This window comes from Atractosteus spatula, chromosome 17, assembly GCF_055471065.1.
Source record: "Atractosteus spatula isolate fAtrSpa1 chromosome 17, fAtrSpa1.hap1, whole genome shotgun sequence".
In the NCBI taxonomy this organism is placed as follows: Eukaryota; Metazoa; Chordata; class Actinopteri; order Semionotiformes; family Lepisosteidae; genus Atractosteus; species Atractosteus spatula.
In genome coordinates, this window is record NC_142722.1 from 18,721,774 (window position 1) to 18,744,827 (window position 23,054).

The 23,054-nt window shown below is 43.5% G+C and overlaps 1 protein-coding gene across 2 annotated transcripts in view; it reads right to left on the reverse strand.

Annotated features, from left to right (window-relative positions):
* rbm19 (RNA binding motif protein 19) overlaps nucleotides 1–23,054 on the reverse strand; it is a 51,517-nt gene that overhangs the window by 20,261 nt on the left and 8,202 nt on the right. For both annotated transcript variants that reach the window (XM_088935803.1, XM_088935802.1), the window contains exons 9-21: nucleotides 22,934–23,005; nucleotides 20,970–21,173; nucleotides 20,348–20,478; nucleotides 20,004–20,125; nucleotides 19,536–19,632; nucleotides 18,880–18,990; nucleotides 17,643–17,843; nucleotides 16,707–16,806; nucleotides 16,065–16,192; nucleotides 15,043–15,103; nucleotides 14,359–14,438; nucleotides 13,859–13,914; nucleotides 13,285–13,401 (exon numbers count right to left, since the gene is read on the reverse strand). In XM_088935803.1, coding sequence (XP_088791929.1) covers nucleotides 13,285–13,401; nucleotides 13,859–13,914; nucleotides 14,359–14,438; nucleotides 15,043–15,103; nucleotides 16,065–16,192; nucleotides 16,707–16,806; nucleotides 17,643–17,843; nucleotides 18,880–18,990; nucleotides 19,536–19,632; nucleotides 20,004–20,125; nucleotides 20,348–20,478; nucleotides 20,970–21,173; nucleotides 22,934–23,005 — 1,480 coding nt within the window. The remainder of the gene's footprint in view (nucleotides 1–13,284; nucleotides 13,402–13,858; nucleotides 13,915–14,358; nucleotides 14,439–15,042; nucleotides 15,104–16,064; nucleotides 16,193–16,706; nucleotides 16,807–17,642; nucleotides 17,844–18,879; nucleotides 18,991–19,535; nucleotides 19,633–20,003; nucleotides 20,126–20,347; nucleotides 20,479–20,969; nucleotides 21,174–22,933; nucleotides 23,006–23,054) is intronic.

The window sequence follows — 23,054 nt, forward strand, 5'->3', positions numbered from 1 at the left end:
CACCTATGAAACACAGGCCATCCCAAAGTGATCTGACTTGCTACTTGAGCAGCACAGAAGAGAAATAAAGGCCAGCACTTCTGAGCCTCAAGCTGGTAAAAAAAAACCTTCAGCCCTCAGAGCAGGAGACCCTGTGCCAGCGGCAGTGCAATTCAGCTCTGCCACAATCATCTGAAGCAGCACGATGCAGAAAGGCAACCCCCTCCCCAGGGCCAACGGGACTTGTTCGCATGCATGAGAAACAAGGCCTTCTCTAGACCCGAAGAGGACAGAGGCAGAGCCACACCACAGCTGGCCAGACCGCCAGGACCGGGCTGTGCTAAACGACAGGGTCTCCGTCGTGAGAGATCCAGGTTACAGGAAGAAGGCATCACCTTCTGCAGCAGGTTCGGTGCCAAGTGATTGTGGCGAAACAGAGGCACAATATTAAAAGCTGGCTAGGGTACAAAAAGAGCAAAACTGAACCACAAATGTATCTGATTTCAAAGCAAAAGAATAATGGCAAGAATGCAAGAGCCATCGTGTTTTTCTATTTTTTCCCCCCAAAGCTAAACAGAGGCTATCAGAGCCATTTATTACACACGGTAGAGAAGATGGATCAGACAGGGGCTTCACAAAACTGTAATGATGTGACATAAAATACAAACAAAAAACCTCTTAGCTAGAGTTGGGTGTACAGCTTGTTGAGTGCTTGTTTCTCTTTAAAGAAGGAATGGTCAGACCCGGGAGACTGTATGCAGCATCTTAAGCACAAAAAAATAGACGCCATACATTATGCAGGTCACCTGCTACACTTCATAACCCAACTGCACTGTTTTAACCAGTTTCAGCAAACAGGGGCAACCAAAACTGTTGTATTCTACATAATATAACTAATCATACAAAAGTAGAGGTGTATATATTATTCTCTCGCAATTTATCTTTTACTTTTTCACTCTCCTGTGCCTTGTATTTTTCTTTCAAAATTCATAATTCATAAGCGCAGCAACGTTCACATCTAATGCACATTTGACGCTCTCGGGAGCCCCAGTGAAAGATGGCTCAAAGCGCATGCAGAAAGAAAACGGGTTCCTCCGCTGGCCAAACAGCCTGGCACAGACCAGGTTCATCAGGACGTCTGCCGAACAAGTGTCTGCTGCGGCCGAGAGCGAAGTGCAGAGCAAAGCAAGAAGCCAATTAGCACTGGACTGCACAAAACAGCTGCCCCTGCACCGCCCCTCCACTCCTTTCACTCCGTCAGTCACTCCAGCCCTTCTTTGAAACCCAAACCCTGCCAGTGAACGGCGTGCAAATCAAAAGAATCCGATTACAAAAAAAAGCGGATAAAAAAATCACACAACAAAAAGAAAAAAAAAACAGCCGCTACTTTTCACCTTCTCTGCGAAAAGAGAACCACAGCGCAGTGTCACCTCCACCGTGCTTCCTCCCCTCTGCCTCGTTCGCAACAGCACCACACAATTCATACAGCCGACAAGAGCAGGTCTGCTCCAGCCAGAGCCTGCTGGTGCTCAGACGTTTTAACCAGGCAGCCAGGCCCCTGCTCCTCCTGGTCTTACTCCATCTTTCAGCCCAGACCTCTAGCAACATGAGTAACATCTCTTTAAAAAAAAAAGATGACCACACAATACATAGCTAAACCTCCCAGGATCTCAGTTCCATACATACAGTACATACATTTTCAGTCTATGACAGACACACTCAACTAGGTGTTTATGGTGGGGCTATTGAGATACAGTAACTCATTATCTTGAAATAACGTATAGTTCAGTTTTTAAGTGTAGCGCTTCAATTCATAGCATCACTCAGCATAAACTGAACGTCATGGGTGGGGGCTCCTCAGTGGCTTTAACTAATACAGGTGCTTGATCACAGATCTGGCATCTTCTGCAGGATCAGGACACCTGTAGCGGCTTGCAATTTCCAAGCGCTACCTCAGCCGGCTGGACCGCAGCTTCGTCTGCAGCGCACCCCCGATCTCTGTGGGACTGTCCGAGAGAGCAAGATCAGTGTTGAGAGGAAACAAACAGTATCCTGATCAATCTGCAGATTAGAATCACACTAAGGATATACACCAAGTCTTTCAGAAACCTAAGAAAAATAATGTGTTTCAAGGTACAGACAAATACCACAGTTTTATTTCATGGAGTTATGCTTTCTTTCAGAAAGAAACTAGGAGCTTCTCTCCTGTCTGGACAAACAGCCTTGCCTGTCTCTTCCTCTCTCTCCTCTGTGGGTGTTCAGGACCGAGCGGGACTGAGATCTCTCACAGACTTCCAATTTCCTCAAATTACTCCCATTTTCTTGCAATTTGTAGTCTTTAAGCATCCAATTAAAAAGAGACGTTGCTTTAATTAAAGGTAATTGTCTGAGAGCTATATGCATGGAATCACAGTTTCCTCCAAATGGATGCTTCACATGGTTCTCGTCTGTACTGTACAATTCTGGATTCTTTACTTTTCCTGTGATCTCATTACTGCTGTTTTTAATCATCTTTTATTGCTTTTTTGTAACACGAATTGTTTGACAAGTTTAATCATGTCTTAAGAAAAAAATCACTTTTCTAATCAAAACCTTATCTCTGGCAATGTCCTTATTTTCTGCTCCTGTAAAATCGGTTCTGTGCTGTAAAGGCAGGTGTACATTCTTTTGTTTTTCACATTATCTAAATTGCAAAAAAAACATTCAGATTTTCAATGCAGTCTCTGTTGGCATTGATGCTATTTCTTCCCTATGTCAATGTAAAACAGACACTTAGTCTGTTGTAATGTCCTCAAGATTTGAATTTCCAATTACATTTATTACACAATTGAACTGACCCAACACTGCATTGCAGTTTACCAAGAGCAATTCGCTATACATGTTTCTTCCTTCGTCTTTTGTGGCATAATTACCAATTCAGCGATAAACTCAATCCTCAATCCGCTTCCCACAGGCGAATAACCAGGAACGGAACACAGGGAAGCAAAGCAACATCTCAAAACTCAAAAATACATAAACAGGTGAATCTAATGAATATACTTAACTTCCTACAGATCTCATTCCCTCAGGTCTACTAGAGCTTTGTGTAACACATAGCTACCAATTTGGAAAAAACTTTGAGACTAATTAGAAGACCAAATGAGGACTAACATATTCAACGACTCCAAATAGAGATTAAACAAGGAAGCCCTAAAGAACAGAATTTACTATACCAAGAAAATGCTTATTTACAGGTATATTTTTCTAAAACCCTGAGTTAGTTTTGTTTTATAACTTTCTTAATCATTGATTTCCATTTCTCAATATCATTTGAATATCAAATAATACCAAATTTTATTTTGAAGACTGTAATTCCATTTTATATTTTTAAAAAACAGGCATTATGGGGAAAAACAAAGAATTGCAGATCATAAAGAATTAACTTAAGATGACAAAAACCTCAGTAAAGAAGCATTTAACTCCCCACAGGTGTTGCAGCCTCTGAGTCTTATCGCTGTGAAAAATTCTATTTGAGGAATACTGACTGAAGTCTTTAGACAGGCTTTAAATGGGGACAGCGAATTCTGCTGTGAATTACCCAGCAGCCCTCAGAATGGGGGTCCGGTGAGCACTGCATTCTGATGTCAAAATCTCACACAGGCAGGAGAGAAAGAGCGCAAGAGCCAGAGAGGGAGAGAGACAGCGCTGGCTTGTGTGAAGTGACAAGGCAGTTAATATAAGGCTTGAAGATAAGGCCGTACAGACAAACATTGACAAAAATCAGCCATTTCACAAGCAAACCCTGAGCCGTCACTCACCCTGAGAGACAGTCCAACAATCAACACCCGCATTCAGATAAGAGGGCCATTGGGCACGAGCGAGACCACAGCTAATTTACAAGCCATTTCTTCCACAGATTCGCATTTCAGAGAGAGGGAGGAGGGGGAGGCAGAGGAGGAAGAAGAGAGGAAAATCGAGAGAGAGAAATAAGGAGGATGTGGAAAAGGAAAGATTATGAAAAGCAGCACAAAAAAGCAAACAAAAAGTAAGCACTTGACTTTCACACAAATCTAACGTACCACATTTCAAAGTGCCAGCGGCAATCGCCTCAGACTTCAAACTTCTAGTATAGCTGGTACTTCTTTTTAGGATTTCTTAGGAGTAAAGATTTCAAATTCACTATTTTTTGTTTCGATAGATTTAAAAATATCCTACCACTGTAGCACTGGACAAATTCTTATTTGCCCTTCCCTAAATGAAGGCTCATCATGGGGACTTTCTCTGCACCTGACATGGACAGTACAGTATACACTAAGCAATAACATGTGCTTTTGGAAATCATTATACTGGACACATAACGAAAGGTAATCAAAGGCAATATTCTATTCTTAAATTAATGGCAACGTTATAAAACTGATCAATATGGAGGCAAATGTAACTCAGTTCAATAATGGACAGGCTGTGGAGTCAAACTATCACAGAAAACAAAGGACAAGTAAACTCTTATGACAAATCTAGCAATTGTCTTGTAACACAATATATTTCCAACAGTCCAGGCTGTTGAACTGCATAGTAGACTTTAAAAATGTGTGGAACTGAAAAGGATTCTAATTTTGTACAATTTAAAAGGTCAAGGAAAATAGGTTATTGTTAATTAAAAGTAAATGCAAAAAAATGGCAAGTCCTTTCTTGTAATCTGCATTATTTTTTTGGTCATGTCACTGATTCAGTTTCACCTTATTTGTAATTTCAACACCATTGAAAAAGGTGCCGATTGCTCATCTCCCAACCCGATTACCTTGAATTTAATTCCTGTAGTTCCTTAGTTTAACTTACATCTTTTTGCTTCGTTAAGTTTAGGTATTTTTGCTAATATCTGAACAAATGATCACAAATTGTCTTACTAACAAAATAGAGCAGAGCAAGTATGGAAATTAATCACAAGCAGTGTTTACAACTTTCACGATTTGCACAAAATATCATACAACAAGACAGCAAATTAATAGTTAGGTTTTACTTAAGATGTAGGATTGTCATTATATTTATACAATATGGTTTCAACAGAGATGCAAACCCAGGCCAAGAAGTGCCAGTCCTAAATATTACAAAGAATATTTGCAGGCTGTGGTATGAGCCTCCCCTCCAGCTTAATGCAGATGAGTAACGCTGATGAGCAGTGACCTGAGCTAGCATCATTGCTGTCCTTTCTTAAGATGACCTGAAAGTGTTTCATTCATCTCTGTTACTTCTAGGCTTCAACAGAATGCAAGATTTTGCTATGACACCTTATTGAAAGACTTCAGCAGGAGCAGCACACATGAATGACATCACCCAGACAGCCTCCCATCCATACAATCAAGCCTACAAAGCACAGTGGACTCAATCCAATACTATTAGCTTGTGTGATAGACCTTACTGTATATAATTTTACAACGGAAGCTGATTTTTGGCTGGAGTGGCTGAAAGAGCAATTCCATGTGCATATATATATTAAACGGCATAAACATCAGCTCCGATCAATGTTTATTGATCAGAGAAGTTATTACTATGAGGGGCAATGTGCTTCTTTTCTCATCTTTTCTGGGAGATTGCCATGGGAATGCGCAGACAATACCAAGTAACTACGGGAGAGTGTGGTAAGGTATTAAAAGAAGGGTAATTTGACTCCTGAGTGTTTCAACAATGCGGTACGCAACCCCTTAAACAACAATACATTCAAACATGTCGCCCCCTTGTGCAAGCTGCTAACAGAGCCGAGAGTTACAAGAAAACCCCTCTTTCATTTAGCAAGCCTGTCCATATTAATAACTTGGAAGTTGCATTCTAAAAAAGCAATAACCAACTACTACTAAATGTCCAATTCACCATGTAGGAAAGTACAATTCATATACTCCTGTAAGGGCCCAGGACCACTTTATGTAAAAGAGGAAAAGTGGTACCGTTTTGCCAGTAAGTGAGAAAAGTGTCTAGCATGCTGACTTTACCTGTGCAGGATCAGTAGGTGTGGATGTGCTTCACACCTACACAATGTCAACAGGTAGGAGCAGATCGGCTTCCTTTGAGATCACAGCCTTTACAGTTTAAAAGCAATGCAACTATGTACTGTAACTGCTGATGACTAGAGGAGTTGATACAGTAATTTGATACGAAAAAAGTCATCTATAAGCTGTGATGGGCAATCACTCCACTAGAATATCTGCACATGCTGCAGCGCAGAGCTCCTCCAGAGACTTCAAGCAAGCAATGCCATGAATGTACACATTGCCCACTGCCTCCTGAAGCAGGAACGAGATCAATGCAGTGCCACAGAGCCAGGGCTGTCTCAGCTTTGGGCAAACACTTAAGATACCCCCACCTGCTTCTAAAATTATATTTCTCTGTCGGTCTGTTGCGATGCCATCACCGGTTCAATCTTATGTGATGAGCTTAGCTCTGAAAGCTCTAAGATCACTTATAAAAGGCTAGCCCCTTCTAGTCTGACTGCAAAACTCTCAATAGGAGAATCCATATACGTGGGGCAAAATCTGTTAGAATTGCATGTTAGAACATGTCTTAAGACAAGAATCATAAAACAATGCAGTTAGAAGGCACTTTTTTTTGTTTGTTTTAATCTTTTAATTTGCCACTAAATATTTTGAACTATAATAACACATGACTAGATCTGAAGCCTAGGTGATGTCCATCCATTAAGTTCTGAAAAATTATTTCATGATGTAGCTTCAGAATCTGGTGATGTTTTAGCTGAAGCAAGGAAATAAACATAACTACAGTCACTACACAGGCTGCAGGTAAATTTCAGAACGGTTTTTAACTTTCTTGCTACAGCTCCTCGCTGTTCCTCCTTGCTTCTTTAATTAGACAAATCATGTGACTTTGTCATAATCTTTCTTTAGACATACCTACTTGTGTAACTTCTTGTCATAGTGAAAAATCTTGGCTGTTTTGTAATGAAGCAAAGAAAAGATCCCGCCTTACATATTTTTTGACCAAGAGTGAAGAACTGAAAAATGTCTTCATTGAAAATAAGAAAGAGAATTACAAATCAGACAAAGCATCATGGTTGTTTCACTCAATATCACACAAAAGGTTTGTCTGCGTATATTTGCTGCTTTTGGAGAAGTGTGGCCACCACCTCATTAAAATTTATTTTACTATGGGATTGTTTTATGGTTTGAACCTGAAACCTAGCAGAGAAAATGGGACCCAAGATCTCTTATTCATACATTTCTACAGATTGCACATTTTCACATTTTGTGCTATAACATTTCTAAACATGCACTGCAGTTATGATGGGTATAGTGCACTCACATACATGAGCAAACATGGACATCCCTCTATAAACTGGTTTATTACAGATGACAAACAGATCACATCCAATACTGCCTCTCTTCTTTCATGGGAAGCAATGAAAGTACCGAAATTCATTGTGGAAAGATTTTTATGAATTCCTGTTCATTTTTATGCTCCCATTTCAGTGGGCATTAAAATAAAAATGCCATCCCACACAGGCACACGCACCGACAGCAAGATACTCTGAAATGCAAAAGGAGAACATGCTCACTACAAAATCTGTGAATGTAAACACACAATAAAAGTCACCACGTGAAACTGAAAAGGCCTGTGCATTCATGCAGAGAGTAAAAGTCAGGTTTGCATTTTTCATTTTTTCCAACTACTTGCTTCCACTGAAACCCAGAGTAATAAAGGATGCTGAATTAAACAGGTTTGGAGCTGAGCAATCAACATCACTTGAAAGATACGAGCTCAGATCACAAATAGAGTAAAAAAAGAATCAGTGACTCAATACATGCATTAAGTTAAAAAGCAACTAACCTTGATTCGCAATTAATGGAGTTTTGCTATTTTTGATTAAGAAACTGATTGAATCAGCTTGAAATAAAGTGAAGGGAAAACCATGTGATCAAAACTAAAAAAAGGAAAAATTAAACCTCTGATCTTAAGATATATGCATACTTAAGAGTGGTACAAGATACTTTTCATGCATACATGCTTAGGAAGTCTTAAAACCATAGAAAGGTTTGGACACAAGCGCACAGCTAGTGAATGCATCAAGGAAAACCCAATAAATACACAGCAGATCACGTACACTCAGAGAGCCACAAATGCATTTACACTGTAGAGCACAAGCATACCTAGTGAGGCAAACACACACCCAATTCCTCACACTCGCACACACAGGCAGGAACACAGGGAATCCAGCAGTGCAGGCAGTGTGTATAAATACAGAGTGGCTGCTGCTTAATCTCCACTTCCCAACGGCAAGGCGCACAGCCGCTCCAATCTAGTATTGCAGTCACGCTCTGGGCTGCTGAACCACAGCTTCCCCGTTCTGTCCTCTAACACACACACAGACACAGACACACAGATGGGCCAGCCACTATGGGAATGGAGCCACACTGCCCCCTGCTGACTGACACAGGCAACACTGAAAGATACAACATGCATGACTTCTTTTGTATAGGGTGCGTGCTGACTATAAAAGCCTCAAAAAGCAGCCCTGTCATTCTTTTACAAGGTTTCCCCCAATACTATTTGTATTAACTGTACTTCTCGGGAAACCAATTTACTAACATTACAAATGCTGATCTTCATCCCTTCAGCAGAAAAGTAACAAAATGTAACAAAATGCTTTCCCTGTGCTAAAAAAAAGCAGAATAGTAAATGTGCACTTGCACAACATAATGTCCCCGATATCAATGCTTAAATAACAAGGGAACCCAAAATTATTCCTATGTCTGAAAAACTTATTGTGCTCATACTTGGAATCTGAAGTATTCTGAATACTGCACGACTTCTGTCCAAAGGTACTCAATTCAATTCAAGGTGCTTTATTAGCATGACCGATGGTTACAATACTCACTAACATACTACAACCAGATGGTAATAACGAAAATGTAACGAAAATGTATGCCAGGATGTGATATAACAATATCACTTAACTGTGAGAATGTGCGGTTCAACACAGTAGGCTCTATTTCTTTTGTGTTTCCAAGAATGTATATTCTACTTGAACATACTAAAGGAATAGTATATATGAAATAAGCCCTATTCCACAGCACTGTCGTTGGCAGAGAGAAAACTCTCTGCGTTTTCTTTTTTAAGCAATGTTACTCACAGATCTCCGAGGTAAGCCGGTTCGAACGAGTAAGCTGCCTCACAACAATTACTGGCTTTGTTTTAATGAAGTTACACCGAGGACTGGACTGCTCAGCCCCGTCAATATCCAGGTGCCATGGAAAGATAATCTGGGTAGATTCCCTGATGTGCCTTTTGCACATCTAATAACGCTGTTGGCACAGTGCAGCACAGCCACGGCCCTTCATGTCGGACCCGGCTGCTCAGGAAATGCCTTCCTGCCAACGTCTAGGAGCTGTGCACAGGAGTGAGGGGAAGCAGCAGCAGCCCAGACTCCAACATCCGGACATGGTCCGTGAAACTGATGAGTAAAAACGTTTGACGAGGGGAATCCGAGAGGCTCATCCAGTCAGGGCACTCGCTCAGAGCACAGACTGAGCTCTATTGTTCAGACGCTGTTATATCGAGGTTACGACAGTGGTGGGACCCCCACCTGGGGGGTCTACGATCCACCGAGCCCCGACAGAACTGGCAGGGCTGTTGTGTGGAGCTTCGCGAGTTTGCCACATGACTAAGTCGTGACGTGCTCGGGCACCTGTGAGCTTGCACTGGCTTCCGAGAGAGTCGCGTTCCTCCTAAAATTGCACAAAAACATACCTTCCTCAGAGGTAATGTGCAGCTCTCCGTGTGAGCATGGTGAGCAGAAAAGATAAGGGATGGATCAAGTGTTGCATTCACTAGCCCTCATTTCTGCTTTCCACATTTAAGCAATGCAGCAATGAACCGAGGTGAAGTGATATATTTCAATTAATTCCTTCTAAATAAAAAAATATATTTGTATGATGCACATTGATCAGGAAAGCAATTCAATCGTTAGCTCTTTAAATTAACTGTATAATCTGGACTGAATGAACACTCAAGGTACATCCGTATTTCAAGGTTTAGCAGTGCTCTGAGAGCCTGTGCACAGCTGAAGCCCTAGCTTTCACAGAGCCCGCTGTGCCCATGAGTTGGCACAGAGGCGAGGAAAGGGTTAAGGAGACCCGCTCTGTCACATCGCTCTCACTGCGCCAAGGCCCATTAACCCCGCTATATCACAGCAATGCAGCCCCATCAATTACAGCATCAGGAACATCGATAGAGCGCCCAGGACTGAGCCCGGCTCACATAAACATGACAAACCACCACATAAAACCGCCGGGCCCGCTCCCTGCTTCACTGGGCCGCGGTGGCAGTGCGCTCGCTCGCTCGCTCGCTCGCTCGCAGTCCTGCCTCGCAGAAGGGCCGATAAACAAACACCCCCCTGCACAGCCACACACACACCCTCTCGCTCTCCGAGGTCAAGAGGAGGCCATGCAATCCATCAAGCCCATCTGGTTTTGAACCAGCCTCAAAAAACCTCAAACCCATTTCTTACAAGAGCCTAACGAACACGCTCACAGATTCGAACTTTTCATTGAAGGGAAGTATCTTACCACTAAAGTGTAAATCACGTCGATGAGGTAAGATTCTACCCTACCTAATTAACGAACCACGTTTCACAAAATAACTGCATTTTAAAATAAGTTATGTTAATGTTCTTACGTTGTCCCTAAGCAGTAACAGCTGGCTCTTGCCCTTTCTAATATTCTGAAATTAACTTCCATTTTAAAGAATTCTCAGTTAGCAAGACATCCCCAACCCTTATCCTAAAAAAGCTGTGCCTTTACTTTGCTTACACGAGTAAAAGGTTCCTAATCACATACACTTTACGCTGCATTCCCAGAATTCCCCCCCCGTTCATTTTCAGTGTTCTTACACACAGGACATGTGGCGTGTCCAGTGACAAGGACATTGACGTCACAACAATAGGCTCTTTTTCCCTCTGCCCACGGTAAGTAACCTGACTGTGATTTATGCATGAAAAAAGGAGCAGCTAAATAAGTATTTCTATTTTCAGAGCTGGTACATAAGTAAAGACCTTATCTTACTCTTCCAGTTGTGCCAAAAGTTCCCTAACTCCAGGGACAGGCCAGGGACAGACTAGTACCAGCTCTGACAGCAAATAAACTTAGCTGTAGCTTTGACATATCATAGACAGGCTGCAGTACACTCAGCATGTTCCAATCACAGACCAGAGTACTGTAGACAAATAAGGCTTAAACAGGTGAGAGAATGAAAGGATTGTAATCTTTAGAATTGCTTTAACTTTTATTGCCATTTTCTTAATCAAATTTCCAGTTGATAGCTTATGAACACCCCAATGTGACTGAAATATTCAAAATGGCTTGTGGCAGGCCAGCATGAATTAGGATATCAGTTTCAGCTGACCTGCCACTAGAGATCACTAGGTGTAACTATTGTGTGTGTTCACACATGTATTATTGCTTAATTAGATACTTGGTGAATGGCTGAGTCTCATTCTCACATGGGTTTAACCTTAGACTAAGCCTGGCAATTAAAAGGGACTAATGGTGATACCTGGTGTTGGGTTGTTGAGAGTAGGTTTTACTTTATACATGGTGAAGAGAGTAAATACATTTTCCAAGCACAGCACATTGCTTCACATTGTGAGTTTTCCATGTGCTGAGGCATCACCTGCTGGGATGTAGGCCTGTCACAACACCTTTCTTCAGAAATGTGCACTACCACAGCCACCCAAAACTGCATTCACACTGTCCCACAGAGCCCACAGCAGTGATACAGCCACTTGGACAAGTGATGCAGCTCTCATAGCAACACTTGAAGTTACTGGCAAGTCCTCTCACAACACAGCAAGAGCCCTTTTACACACAGTTCTATTATAACTGCAGGTTAAAACTTGAACATATGAAGAAAACAGTGCAATCCACTGCATTAAAATAAAAATACTTGTACATATCATGAAATTCTATATATATTATACATACTATATACATACTATATATAATACTATATGACTTGTATTTTTTTTTTATTCCACACGGATGCACAAAATAAGTAGACGAACAACGGGCCAGACAGATATTTAGCAGCTACAAGTAAAACGAATTTCAATTTCTGAATTCACACATTTGGCAGCTTGTAAAACAAGAGGAGAGTGTGAGTTTATATAAAAAAATACCAATACACTCTGAATATTTCCAAACAGAAGAAAAACAAAATTCAACAACTGCTCCATATAACTCAATCAAGTCTCGCAAGAAATGTATCTTTTTATTTACAATGGAGCTCAATTTGTGCAACGCCTTTACTGGCCCTACAACTTACAAACTGGCAATTACTGAAATCATCTCTAAAAACCTACCCGGTTTATAGATTATTCTGATCATGTACTGTTCTGTCATAATCTGAGAGGAACTGGAACGCAGCCTCTTGAGGTCTTTTGTCCACAAGTGTCAGTCAGAGAAGAGTTACAAGTCCAGAACGCGTGACAGCCTGCTCCACTCCCTACTTGAGCTCTGCTCTGTGCTCAACAGCTTCACACACAGACCTACAATTAATCTAAATCAGTGCTCTAACACATGAAGACAATGTGCTTCTCCCTCCCAAGTCTAGTGAGAAGATGTCTTCAGCTGGAAAGCTCTGTTTTCCCCACACTCTCCCCACTCAGGCTGCCACTGAGCTTCAGGCAGGCAACTGGCCTGGAGCCCCCCGCTGAGGCCAACAGAGGAAGTGCACATCTGGATCGTTCAGCAAAGAGTCCATCGTGCAACTCTAAAGGATGTATTGAACAACTAAACAGAACATTAAAAATATAAATATTATATTGAATTCAATTAATATACGGTTGAGTGAAAAACACGTCTGCTCCTCCGTCAGCAAGCTCCCCTTGTATTACAAAAATATGGAAATTAATTTAATAAAAACTCTTGAAACTGATGCACATTTAGAGTAGAGGAGAAATTAATAGCTGTGCAAGACCATGTGTGCTGTCGGCCTGAATGTTTTTGCAGAAATATTTTGGGGTTCTGCTGTAACTCAGTCTGCTCTGATAATTTACAATACTTCAGGTATCAAAAGGAAGCACACTGACGGGTCTTGCAAATTTTTTCACGACATCCACATGAAACGTTTAAATGCTGAACTCAGTTAGGAAAGGCAAAACGGGGTCAAAGCAGACTGAGCAGGTTTCTTATTGAAAGCAACAGTTTACCTGCACCGAGTCTATGGAAACCACACTATGGGATCCCACCCTCACAAAACCCTCACGTGGACTGATGGGAGATACCGGGACATCAAGAGGTGGCGACTGGCAGAGGTAGAGAGTACCTGAAAAGCTCACGCAGCTCCTTGCCTGTGGCCTGGAAGGGAATGTTGCGGACCAAGATCTTGGAGGTGGTCTGTTTCTTTGTTATCTGCTTCTTCCGGGAACTCACCACGACGGGCCTCAAGACACAGAAGACAGCCCTTATCTGACCAGCCCCACACTCTGCACTGCTTTGTATCATGTACTTCAAACAAAAAAAACTTGGGAGAAAAAGTCCTCCCCAAACGCTCCATTCACATATCGGCCTACACGCTGTCTTTCCATGGTCACAGGGCCACTTCCAGGACATGTGGGTGACAAGATCAAACACTTAGTGCTCTTACTGTAGTTAGTAATTCCTGGTCCTTAAGCCAGGCAGGCAAAGACCCCGCAGAAGAGGGTCAGCACAGGTCAGCATATAACACTGCTGTTTTAACACGTGTACTGAAAGAACAATTCGATGATTGGGCAAATGTTCCTGGAATTAATTGTACATAACTACATTCTTCGTATATTTATAAATCCCAGGCAACGTCATTAAAGGAAGTCTTTCAAGATCTCTGAACATTTGGCTCATTCAGATTTGCTCATACTTACTTGGTTGCTCGCTCTGAGATCTTCACCTCTAGTTGATGGTCATCTACAGTGCAGTGCTGAGGGGGAGACAGAGGCTCATTACTTACTTTCCACAATCTCTAGGCACAGACTGAACTTTTTACTACACTTCAGGTATGCAGCTTTCCAGCTGTGAACTTGGGAACTGTGAATTAAAACTCATGCACTTCCAGATGGAGGGTCCACATTTTATATTAGTCAGCCTGTTCTCACTCAAGCAGCTGCTGTTGCACAGCAAGACAAACCCATTTCATCAGTGACACCCCTGGCCAACTGAGAATGAGAAAACGGGTGGCAAAGCCAGGATTCAAACCTGCAGCCGGCAGGCTCTGAGCCAACACATCTTCCCTTCCCAGACGACTGTGACTGCAGCTGCCTGCACAGGCCCATGATCTTGAGCCCATGATCTTTGTTGGCTACTCGCTCTAGAAACCATTTGCAGTAACTGAGGGAGAGGAAACAAGGTGGAATGGGTCTCTTACCTGCAACTGTCTCAGGGCCTTCTGTGCTGATGTGGGGGACTTGAACTCCACAAACCCATAGCCCATAGACAGCAGGGCACCTGGGAGAAGGAGGAGAGATAAGGAATCTGAAAATTCCCAACAGGATCATGAAAGCTATGAACACCCGTTACACTCCTTTTAAAGAGCTGACAGCAGGTGAACGTAATTCTTTCACAGTTTGCAGCTCTTATTTAAATGTCTTACACTTTCTGTGTTTTGCTACTGTTTAATTTAAACCAAAGTACAAGTAAAGCAGCGGCTGAAGGGATTAACAGGAGGGTAAGGCAGAATGAAATGATCACAGTTATTCTGTAGACCATTTGTTTCCTCACACTTCCCACAGAAGGGCTGCTGTAAAAACTTCTTCTGATCTACCACCACCTTGTGGAGAGAAGTCAGAGAGACTGAGGAGAAAGGTCAAGTAATTTTTCTGATTTTGTCATCTTCACTCAAAGCTAATACTTTTAATAAATATTCACAGTATCTAGAATTATACAAAGGAACACAATGGAATATCAAGTACAATTCATCCTGGATAACTGTATTCTAAAAGCCAACCATCTCTACTTGCAGCCATACTTAAGACACATACTCTAACATAGAGAATAACCCTGCTGGGCCCTTTGTGTTTGTTTGCAGTTTGCAGCAGTGTCTAAGCCAAACCTGCTCTGTCCTTCTTCCTGGAGATCGTGCAGCTCTTCACTGCTCCACACTTGGAGAAAACCTGCAGAGTGCACACAGGAGCACGCAGTTCAGATTTCCTTCCTTAGGCCTTACACAATGCAGTGTGTAACTGTAAACGTAAAACTTAAAAACGATTGAAAATGTAAAATGTAAAGATAAACCTCTTAAAAGGTTCAGCTGCTCTTTGGCACTTGAAACGCAAGGAATACTAACAGAGAAAATTAAAAGCCACAGTTCAGCTTGAGGTTTTTTATGCATGTAGGCAGAGGATTCAGGAACTAGCCAGCTACACTGCCGATACGGTTTCCTTTAAGGCAGTTAGAAAGGATCCCCAATCCCTAACTACTAAATCAGCAAGACAGCCGAATGGCCATCTTCTCTTCAGTAACCTTTATTATGCTCTGCTTCCTAATGAAAAGCGTTTTTTTAATCACCTGGTTCATTTGAATTTATTTCCATTGTCAGAAAGTCTCGTTTTCCTGGTTAGCGTCATGGCAACTCAGAACCTACAGCCGATGCACAGAGCACAAGGTGGGACTGCACCACAGACAGGATGGCAGTCCATCGCAGGGTGTGCACACACACACAGGGACAATTTAGAGACGCCAATCAACATAGCCAGCATGTTCAAGGGAGGAGGGAGGAAAACAGACCACCCAGGAGAAGTGCAGTAATGCAGACAGGGGCACAAGCAGACTCCATACAAGAGGAGCCCATCTCAGAGCTGAACCCAGGCTCCTAGAGCAGATGTGAGTTTAAACTGCAGCGCTCAGTCAGCCATGCAGAGGAACTGCAGGGGAAAACGGGTGAAAGCTGATGCAAAGAGCAAATATTTGGGGGGGGGGGGCTGAATACCCCGTACTTCCACAACAGACCTCAAAGTGGCTGGATCTCACAGTACCTTAGAAACAGCTCTGAGATACTGTTTCTTTCTATAAACTAATGATGCCCGACTTTCCCTGCTAGATGGCAAACTAGTGGTTTTAATGCTGCCAACATACAGTTTTCAGCGTCTCCTCTGTGGTGCTAAAGCTGAGGTTCTTGACGAAGAGCGTGCAGCCGGGAATGGACTCCTCCTCTTCCTCACTACTCTGGGCCTCAGCAGCTGTTTTCGACTCCGACTCTGGTACTGGAGAAAAAGAGGGGGGTGGGGGTTAAAACAGGAGGGCAACAACAGAATCTCCCCTAAAGGTCGCCTTCATGCTGAAGTGATTCATTTAATGAGAAGCTGGAATTGCAAATGCAACATATACAACTGAATGTGTCTCGTCATGCTGCAACCCTGAATCTGATTAGGGTGGGTGTAATTTGAATCAGTAACACATTTACTCAACATTTAAATTTCAGGAAACATTCTCCCAATGTAAATAAGTAACATGCAATACATACTTTTATCCATGAACTCTTACTAATTCTGCTTGTGATGAACGTTCATTTGCGGGATGCGATTCTCTCAGAGAGATCACCCCACACGTTAATGAATACAGCACCCAGGAACTACACGGACCAGGACCCGACCCGCGTGCACACAGGCGTGCGCACAGCCGTGCGACAGGTGTAGCACTGGGTGCACAGCAGCACTGTGGGAAAGGGTGTTAATCTGTACACGGCACAGCTCTGTAACAGCAGACGGAGGGAGTTACCTTGCTCACTGTCTGTCGGTGGCTGCTCTTTCTTTGCTGGCGCAGGCTGTGTGAAGACACCCATGGGAGCCCACTCCAGATAGAGGGGCACATGCTGGAACTGCGGGGGGACAGCCAGGGTTATGACAGCAGGAACCGACACGCTCCAGTGAAAACTTGTTAAGCAGTGCAGTCTCAGGGTCTTGATTTTTTCACTTCTCAGACAGCAGAACGAGTTGTCATAGAGCTTGTAACGTTGTAATGTAATGTCTTGCAGTGTAAAAATTTACATCCAAGTCTATAAGACTTTACACTGGGGACTGTGTGTAGCCCCTCTGTCCACTGTTACACTGCTGAACTGAATCACACCGCTCACTTATTGGTCACGTATGTCTTTTTGTAACATTTACAGCTGCCTTCTGACCCTCCATGCCAAACACAGGCAAAATATTCTGTATCTGTGACTCACAAATACAACCCCACAAAGCCATAGCCCATAGACAGCAGGGCACCTGGGAGAAGGAGGAAAGATAAGGAATCTGAAAATTCCCAACAGGATCATGAAAGCTATGAACACCCATTACACTCCTATTAAAGAGCTGACAGCAGGTGAACGTAATTCTTTCACAGTTTGCAGCTCTTATTTAAATGTCTTACACATTTAAATAACAGTTTTGCTACTGTTTAATTTAAACCAAAGTACAAGTAAAGCAGCGGCTGAAGGGATTAACAGGAGGGTAAGGCAGAATGAAATGATCACAGTTATTCTGTAGACCATTTGTTTCCTCACACTTCCCACAGAAGGGCTGCTGTAAAAACTTCTTCTGATCTACCACCACCTTGTGGAGAGAAGTCAGAGAGACTGAGGAGAAAGGTCGAGTGTTTCACACACTGGGGTCGGACTGCACTGCACCCTTGTGTGCCAGCGTGTGCTCCCCAGGGGGCAGGCGCCCTCACCTTTGTGTACGCCAGCCTGCTGAAGGCCCGCTTGGCCTCGGTGGGCTCCAGGAACTCCACGATGGCGGTGAGGCCCGAGGGGGGCAGCAGGACCCGGCCCAGAGAGCCGAAGGGGGAGAAGACAGCCTCCAGCTCCGCCACCTGCACCCCCGCGGGCAGGTTCTTCACCAGCAGCACCGTGGCGTTACGCGGCCCTGCAGCCTGCAGGGGGCAGCAGCGGTCAGTCCATGGTAACAAATGGTTACTTTCAAACACCTCAAGGTCGTGCAGCGATGGCCTAAGAAACACTCCATCCATCCACTTTCTAACTGCTTGATCCAGCTCAGGGTCACAGGAGAGTGGGAGAACATCATGGCAAGCAACAGGCGCAAGGCAGGGTACACCCTGGACAGGACGCCAGTCCATCACAGGGCAGACACACACATACTCACACCAGGGCCAGTTAACCCACCACTATGTCTTTGGAAGGTAGGAGTGGCTGGAGGAAACCCACGCAATCACAGGGAGAGCATGGAGACTCCACACAGGTCCAGAACTGCACTCGGGAGGCCCAGCACAGCAAGGCAGCAATGCAGAGCACTGCACCACTGTGCCACCCATGAAACACACTCACTAAATCAGCATGAGAAATTCTATCCATGTGATTTTTAATGCTTTATCATACTGTCAAGATGTGTGAACTACAACAAGAAACACTAAAATCCATAAGCATGTGAAAATATCAGTAGCTCAGCCTGTAATTTGGGGAAAAGCATTGTCTTAAGATCCTGAGAGCTGTCGCAGGACTTATTTGGTTCAGTCATACTGATGACAGAACAACTCAAGAATGTAGTTATGTATTTGTGCGAGATTGCCAAGTTTTATTTAAGGACTTAAGATTAAGGTCAAAATATTGGGGATAAGAGTGATGTCTCACTATAATAGAGACATGCATCTGTCATTTAAATATATATGGTACATAGACTTCAGTAGAAGTAACATTCTAACCTATTATAGGCTAACCTAAAAAATAAAGCCTGTTATTTTTAGATCCAGTATTGTAAATATGATGTCATAGAAATTAAAGATGACCCCCATTACACTCCTAGGCCTTACAGCGCAATTACAAGCTTTCTTCAGCTGTCCTGAAAGCAACAGTGCTCTCTCTAGGATCTGCACAAGTCAAAAACCTACTCAATAATAAACATTTTCTCCTTTCCCAACAGTCTACAGGTATATCTGTGAGCTTCATACGCACCTGGCTGAAGGAGTCCAGACTGACTCCATTATCCAGCAGGAACTGCCGAGTCTCCTGGACAATCTGAGTCTCCCCCAAGGCCATCCGCACTGCCACACTGCCCCGAGACTCCTGAGGAGGACAGGAAGAGCAAGGGAGAGGCATTCGTTTTCTCACATTTGCAGTTCGGAAACACGTTGCCAAAAAGTGTCCTTAACCTTGAAGGCAGAACACCAGGATTCAGAAGCTCAAACAAACAATGAGACTCAACTGCTTTTGTCAGCTGCAGAATTTTGTAAACATTGCACTAAAAGCACAGCATACCTAAAAACTATGTGGTAAAACTATAAAGGAAAAATGAAACATGTTTAACATTACTCCAGTCTGGCCTTACAAGCAATCATAAGAGACAGGAGCTTGGTGTTGACAATGACATTCAATCCTTTGTTAAATCAGTCACTTTGTTTACATATTTTTTCTGCTCTATAAATGTCTCTTATATTTAATATGAGAAAACGACTAGTTGATTTTCATTCATTTAGTCTCTTTGTTGATAATTACATACACATACTAACAAATACACAAACACTGACATATTAAGAACATTTTACATGACACGCTCATCGGTTCTTATTAGCCAAGGCATGAGAAACTTGACCCAGGTGCACGAATCTCACATCGTCAAGAACTTGGCTTTTTGTGGTATTGTACTTCTCAGCGATGGCATCAGCTACGGCGCTGGTTCCCAGAAACAAGGTGTTCCAGTTGTGGGAGCTGCAGAGACCCAGACAAAACAGACATTGGAGCTTTCCAAGGTATGTAGCCTGCAGGACCTCATGGGGGAAAAGAGCTACAAAATAGGGTACCACTGAGATAATGGCCTCTATGCATGCATGAACTGATGATTAAATGCTAAGAAAAATAATATGATGTACCCTCTAATTTACAAATTAAAATTCTGCATTTAAGGAACTCTTTTGCATCTTCCCAGTTTTCCCAGACACACATTTGGTAAACAGTAAGTTATAGTAACAAAGGGGCTACAGTACGCTGCACATGAAGGACAGCGCAGAAATCATATGGGTTTAAGAAGCACAGCTAGCATGTGTACTCAGTGATCAGCTGTTTCCTGCTGGGGCTCAGACCTGCTACTGCTTGCTTTGTCCTTGGCATCTTTCTGCTTCTTGTAGGAGGATCCTGTTGCATCACTGCCCTGGTCAGTCTTCTGTTTCTTCATTGTGGACGGAAGGATGTGTAGCATGCGGCCCTACAGAACACAAAAGAGAGAAAATAAGTTACATCTGAAGTCTCAGCTCCTGGAGAACGGCTTTCCTGGCACAGAGTAACACAGGTTATCGTAAGACATGCTATGCCTATACTGGTTGGGTCCATGAAAATTCTGAAAGTCGGGCTGAGGTTTGCTGTACTGAGACGGACAAGGAGAAAAGTGAATTCCAAAAGGACAAATTCCAGGACAGAGGCTGCTAACCTGGAAGACGTGGCCATCGAGCTCGGCCAGGGCTTTGACAGCATGCTCTGGGATCATGTACGTGACGAAGGCGAAGCCCTTGGGCTTCTTGGTCAGGCTGTCGATGGGGAAGTGAGTCTCAGCCAGCGGCCCTGGAGACGCAATGAGAAGAAATGTGAACGTGATTGTAAGACAATTTGCAACCTCCAAGAGTAGAGGACATTCTCAAAACCTTCCCCACAACACCAAAGGGCATCAGCCTTCTCCACTGGCTGCAGTGCAACAGTACCAACCCAGGCGTCCGTTTGCTCCACTGGGACTCAGCACTGACGTGTAGTGTCTCATGAAATATCGCTTTTAAACCCGCTCCTTTCAAAACCGCACAGATCTCTGTTCGCTTTGCTGTGCAATACGACATTATACTAACAACATGACAAGAACGGCTACATGCATTTTCTTACATCAGTTACAGGCAAATTCCACCTTAAGCCACTCAGGCACAAAGACACAGAGAAAATAAGAATAGTCCATGACAGAGGAAGCCTGCTGGAGTGACAGAAGAGTGGCTTGTCTTCTCTGTGCTAGAAGAGTAGAAATACCCCAGTGAAGCAGATGCAATGAGGGGCTGTACTCTGTGACCTACCATACTTGCTGAACAGCTCAGACAGATCCTGTTCCGAGCAGGTGTAGGACAGATTCCTGACAAACAGCCTGCCCGACTCCGAGACTTCCTCCTCCTCCTCATCCTCCTTCAGCTCGCGGCGCCAGGAGCGCTCCTCCCTGCCCCGTCCTTCGGCGCGCCCCTGTAGGGCGCGGTCGACACGGAACACCTCGATGTAGCGCCCGCCTGAAACGCCAGGGCAGAAGGATGACAGATGTCCCCTGCGTGGTCTCCGTCCTGCCACGTCACGGTGAGTGCGAACCCAGCCCAGACACACATCTAGATAACCAGGACGCTTTCTGTACCACTGTGATGAAGCACAGCTAAAGGAGAAGTCGGCACACAAATACTCACCTTGTTTACTCTAAATCAGACCACCCTAACACTGGCCGTATACCATATTCTACTCCAAGTCCAGGTTCTTAAATATCATGAGGCACCAACACTATCCTTGATTCAAGAATAAAGCTCATGCCTGAGAAAAGAAAGCTATTTTCATTCGATGATGTGGAAGATCAGGAAGTAAAATAAATCCTATATGGACATATAGGAATCGGGAATACTTAGAAACCCCCTTTGAACACTGCTCGAACTAACATGGATAAGGTTAAAGGGAGTGATGGCTGTTAAGTGTTAACAATTATTTCACAAATCATAACCGCAAATGAGGAAACTGTCATCTTACAATTATACACGTAGAATACAATGCTTACATTAAATTACACAACAATGATTTGGATCAGGATTGTGGATATAGGAAATGGAGAAAATCATTTTCTAACCACATTTCTGTCACCTGTTTCCTACAATAACATTTATCTACACCTTCAATGTGTCTAAGAGCTCCTACCCTAATCACAATATCCCTACACCATTCACACAATGATAGCGCCATAAGATAAACTCATGCAAACAATCATAATAGACACCCAAGAACAACAGTGAGCAGTGTGGTCAGGGGAGCACGTCACAGTCTTCTGCCTTAGCTCGGCTTTTGGACCTGCGAATTCAAAAGCAGCAGAAGGCCGGAAAGAGCATTTCAGAGGCCACACATGAGCCATGTTTATATATTTCATGCTCTTATGGGGTTTGTGACAACGGTCACAAAGCGTTTGAAACAATGGGCTCACAATTGAAGGTTTATAAGGAAAAATGTAGTTGGAACTAAAAAAATGTTGTCGCCATTTCTCTGGCATTTTAAATCTGACACTTCTGCGGTGGGTTATCATGACACAGTGAAAACGAGTCAAGGACAACCACAGTGCATCCCATGGCACCAATTCAAAATCCAGTACTGTATAAGGTATTAAAAGAACTGCCTGCTCTTGAACTGTTCACAGCGGAGTGAAGCAGTTCATACATTCTTCACACGAAGGTTATTCCTGAATGTGAAAACAGGACTGCATGATTAACGCAAATATTGAATGGTGTTTTAGTTTGCCCTCTGACCTTGTAAAAAAGGGCATGTTCCGGTTAATTAAAATGGACGTATGGAATTGCCTCCATACAATGGTACGATCCCTCAATTACAGAGTAAAAAGACCGTACGTAAAGGAGCAGGGGGCAGAGAGGTCATCTGACAGCCCCATTCAGAATGGCAAAACAGCAAAGCAAGATGCTCTCTGCATCTCAAGATGACATTCTGCACAACAGCCCTCTCCTGCTGCCTGCCTCTACCAGCCAAGGGCAGAGAGAAACCAATTATAATTCCTCACCTTTCAGCCACAAAGCCGCTTTGCCTCTGCGCTGGGAAAATTACTTTCAACACCTCGAACAAGACGCCCCTCTCTCCTCTCCGACCCCTCTGTGAAAGGAGCTCCGTGCAACACGGTCGCTCGAGGGGGAACAGAGACAAAAGAACGAGCCAAACGCCCCCCCTCCTCCCCCACCTGCCTCTCAGGCTGCTCGTGTCTCTGCGAGTGTGGCCCCCGGCGCGAGGCACCTACCCATATAGTCCTTATTCCTGCGCAGAGCCTTCTCCACTTCCTCCTCCGACTGGAAATCCACAAACACGTAGCCTTCGAGAGACACCAAGAGGAAAAGGCCTTTCTCACTCACTTCACAGAG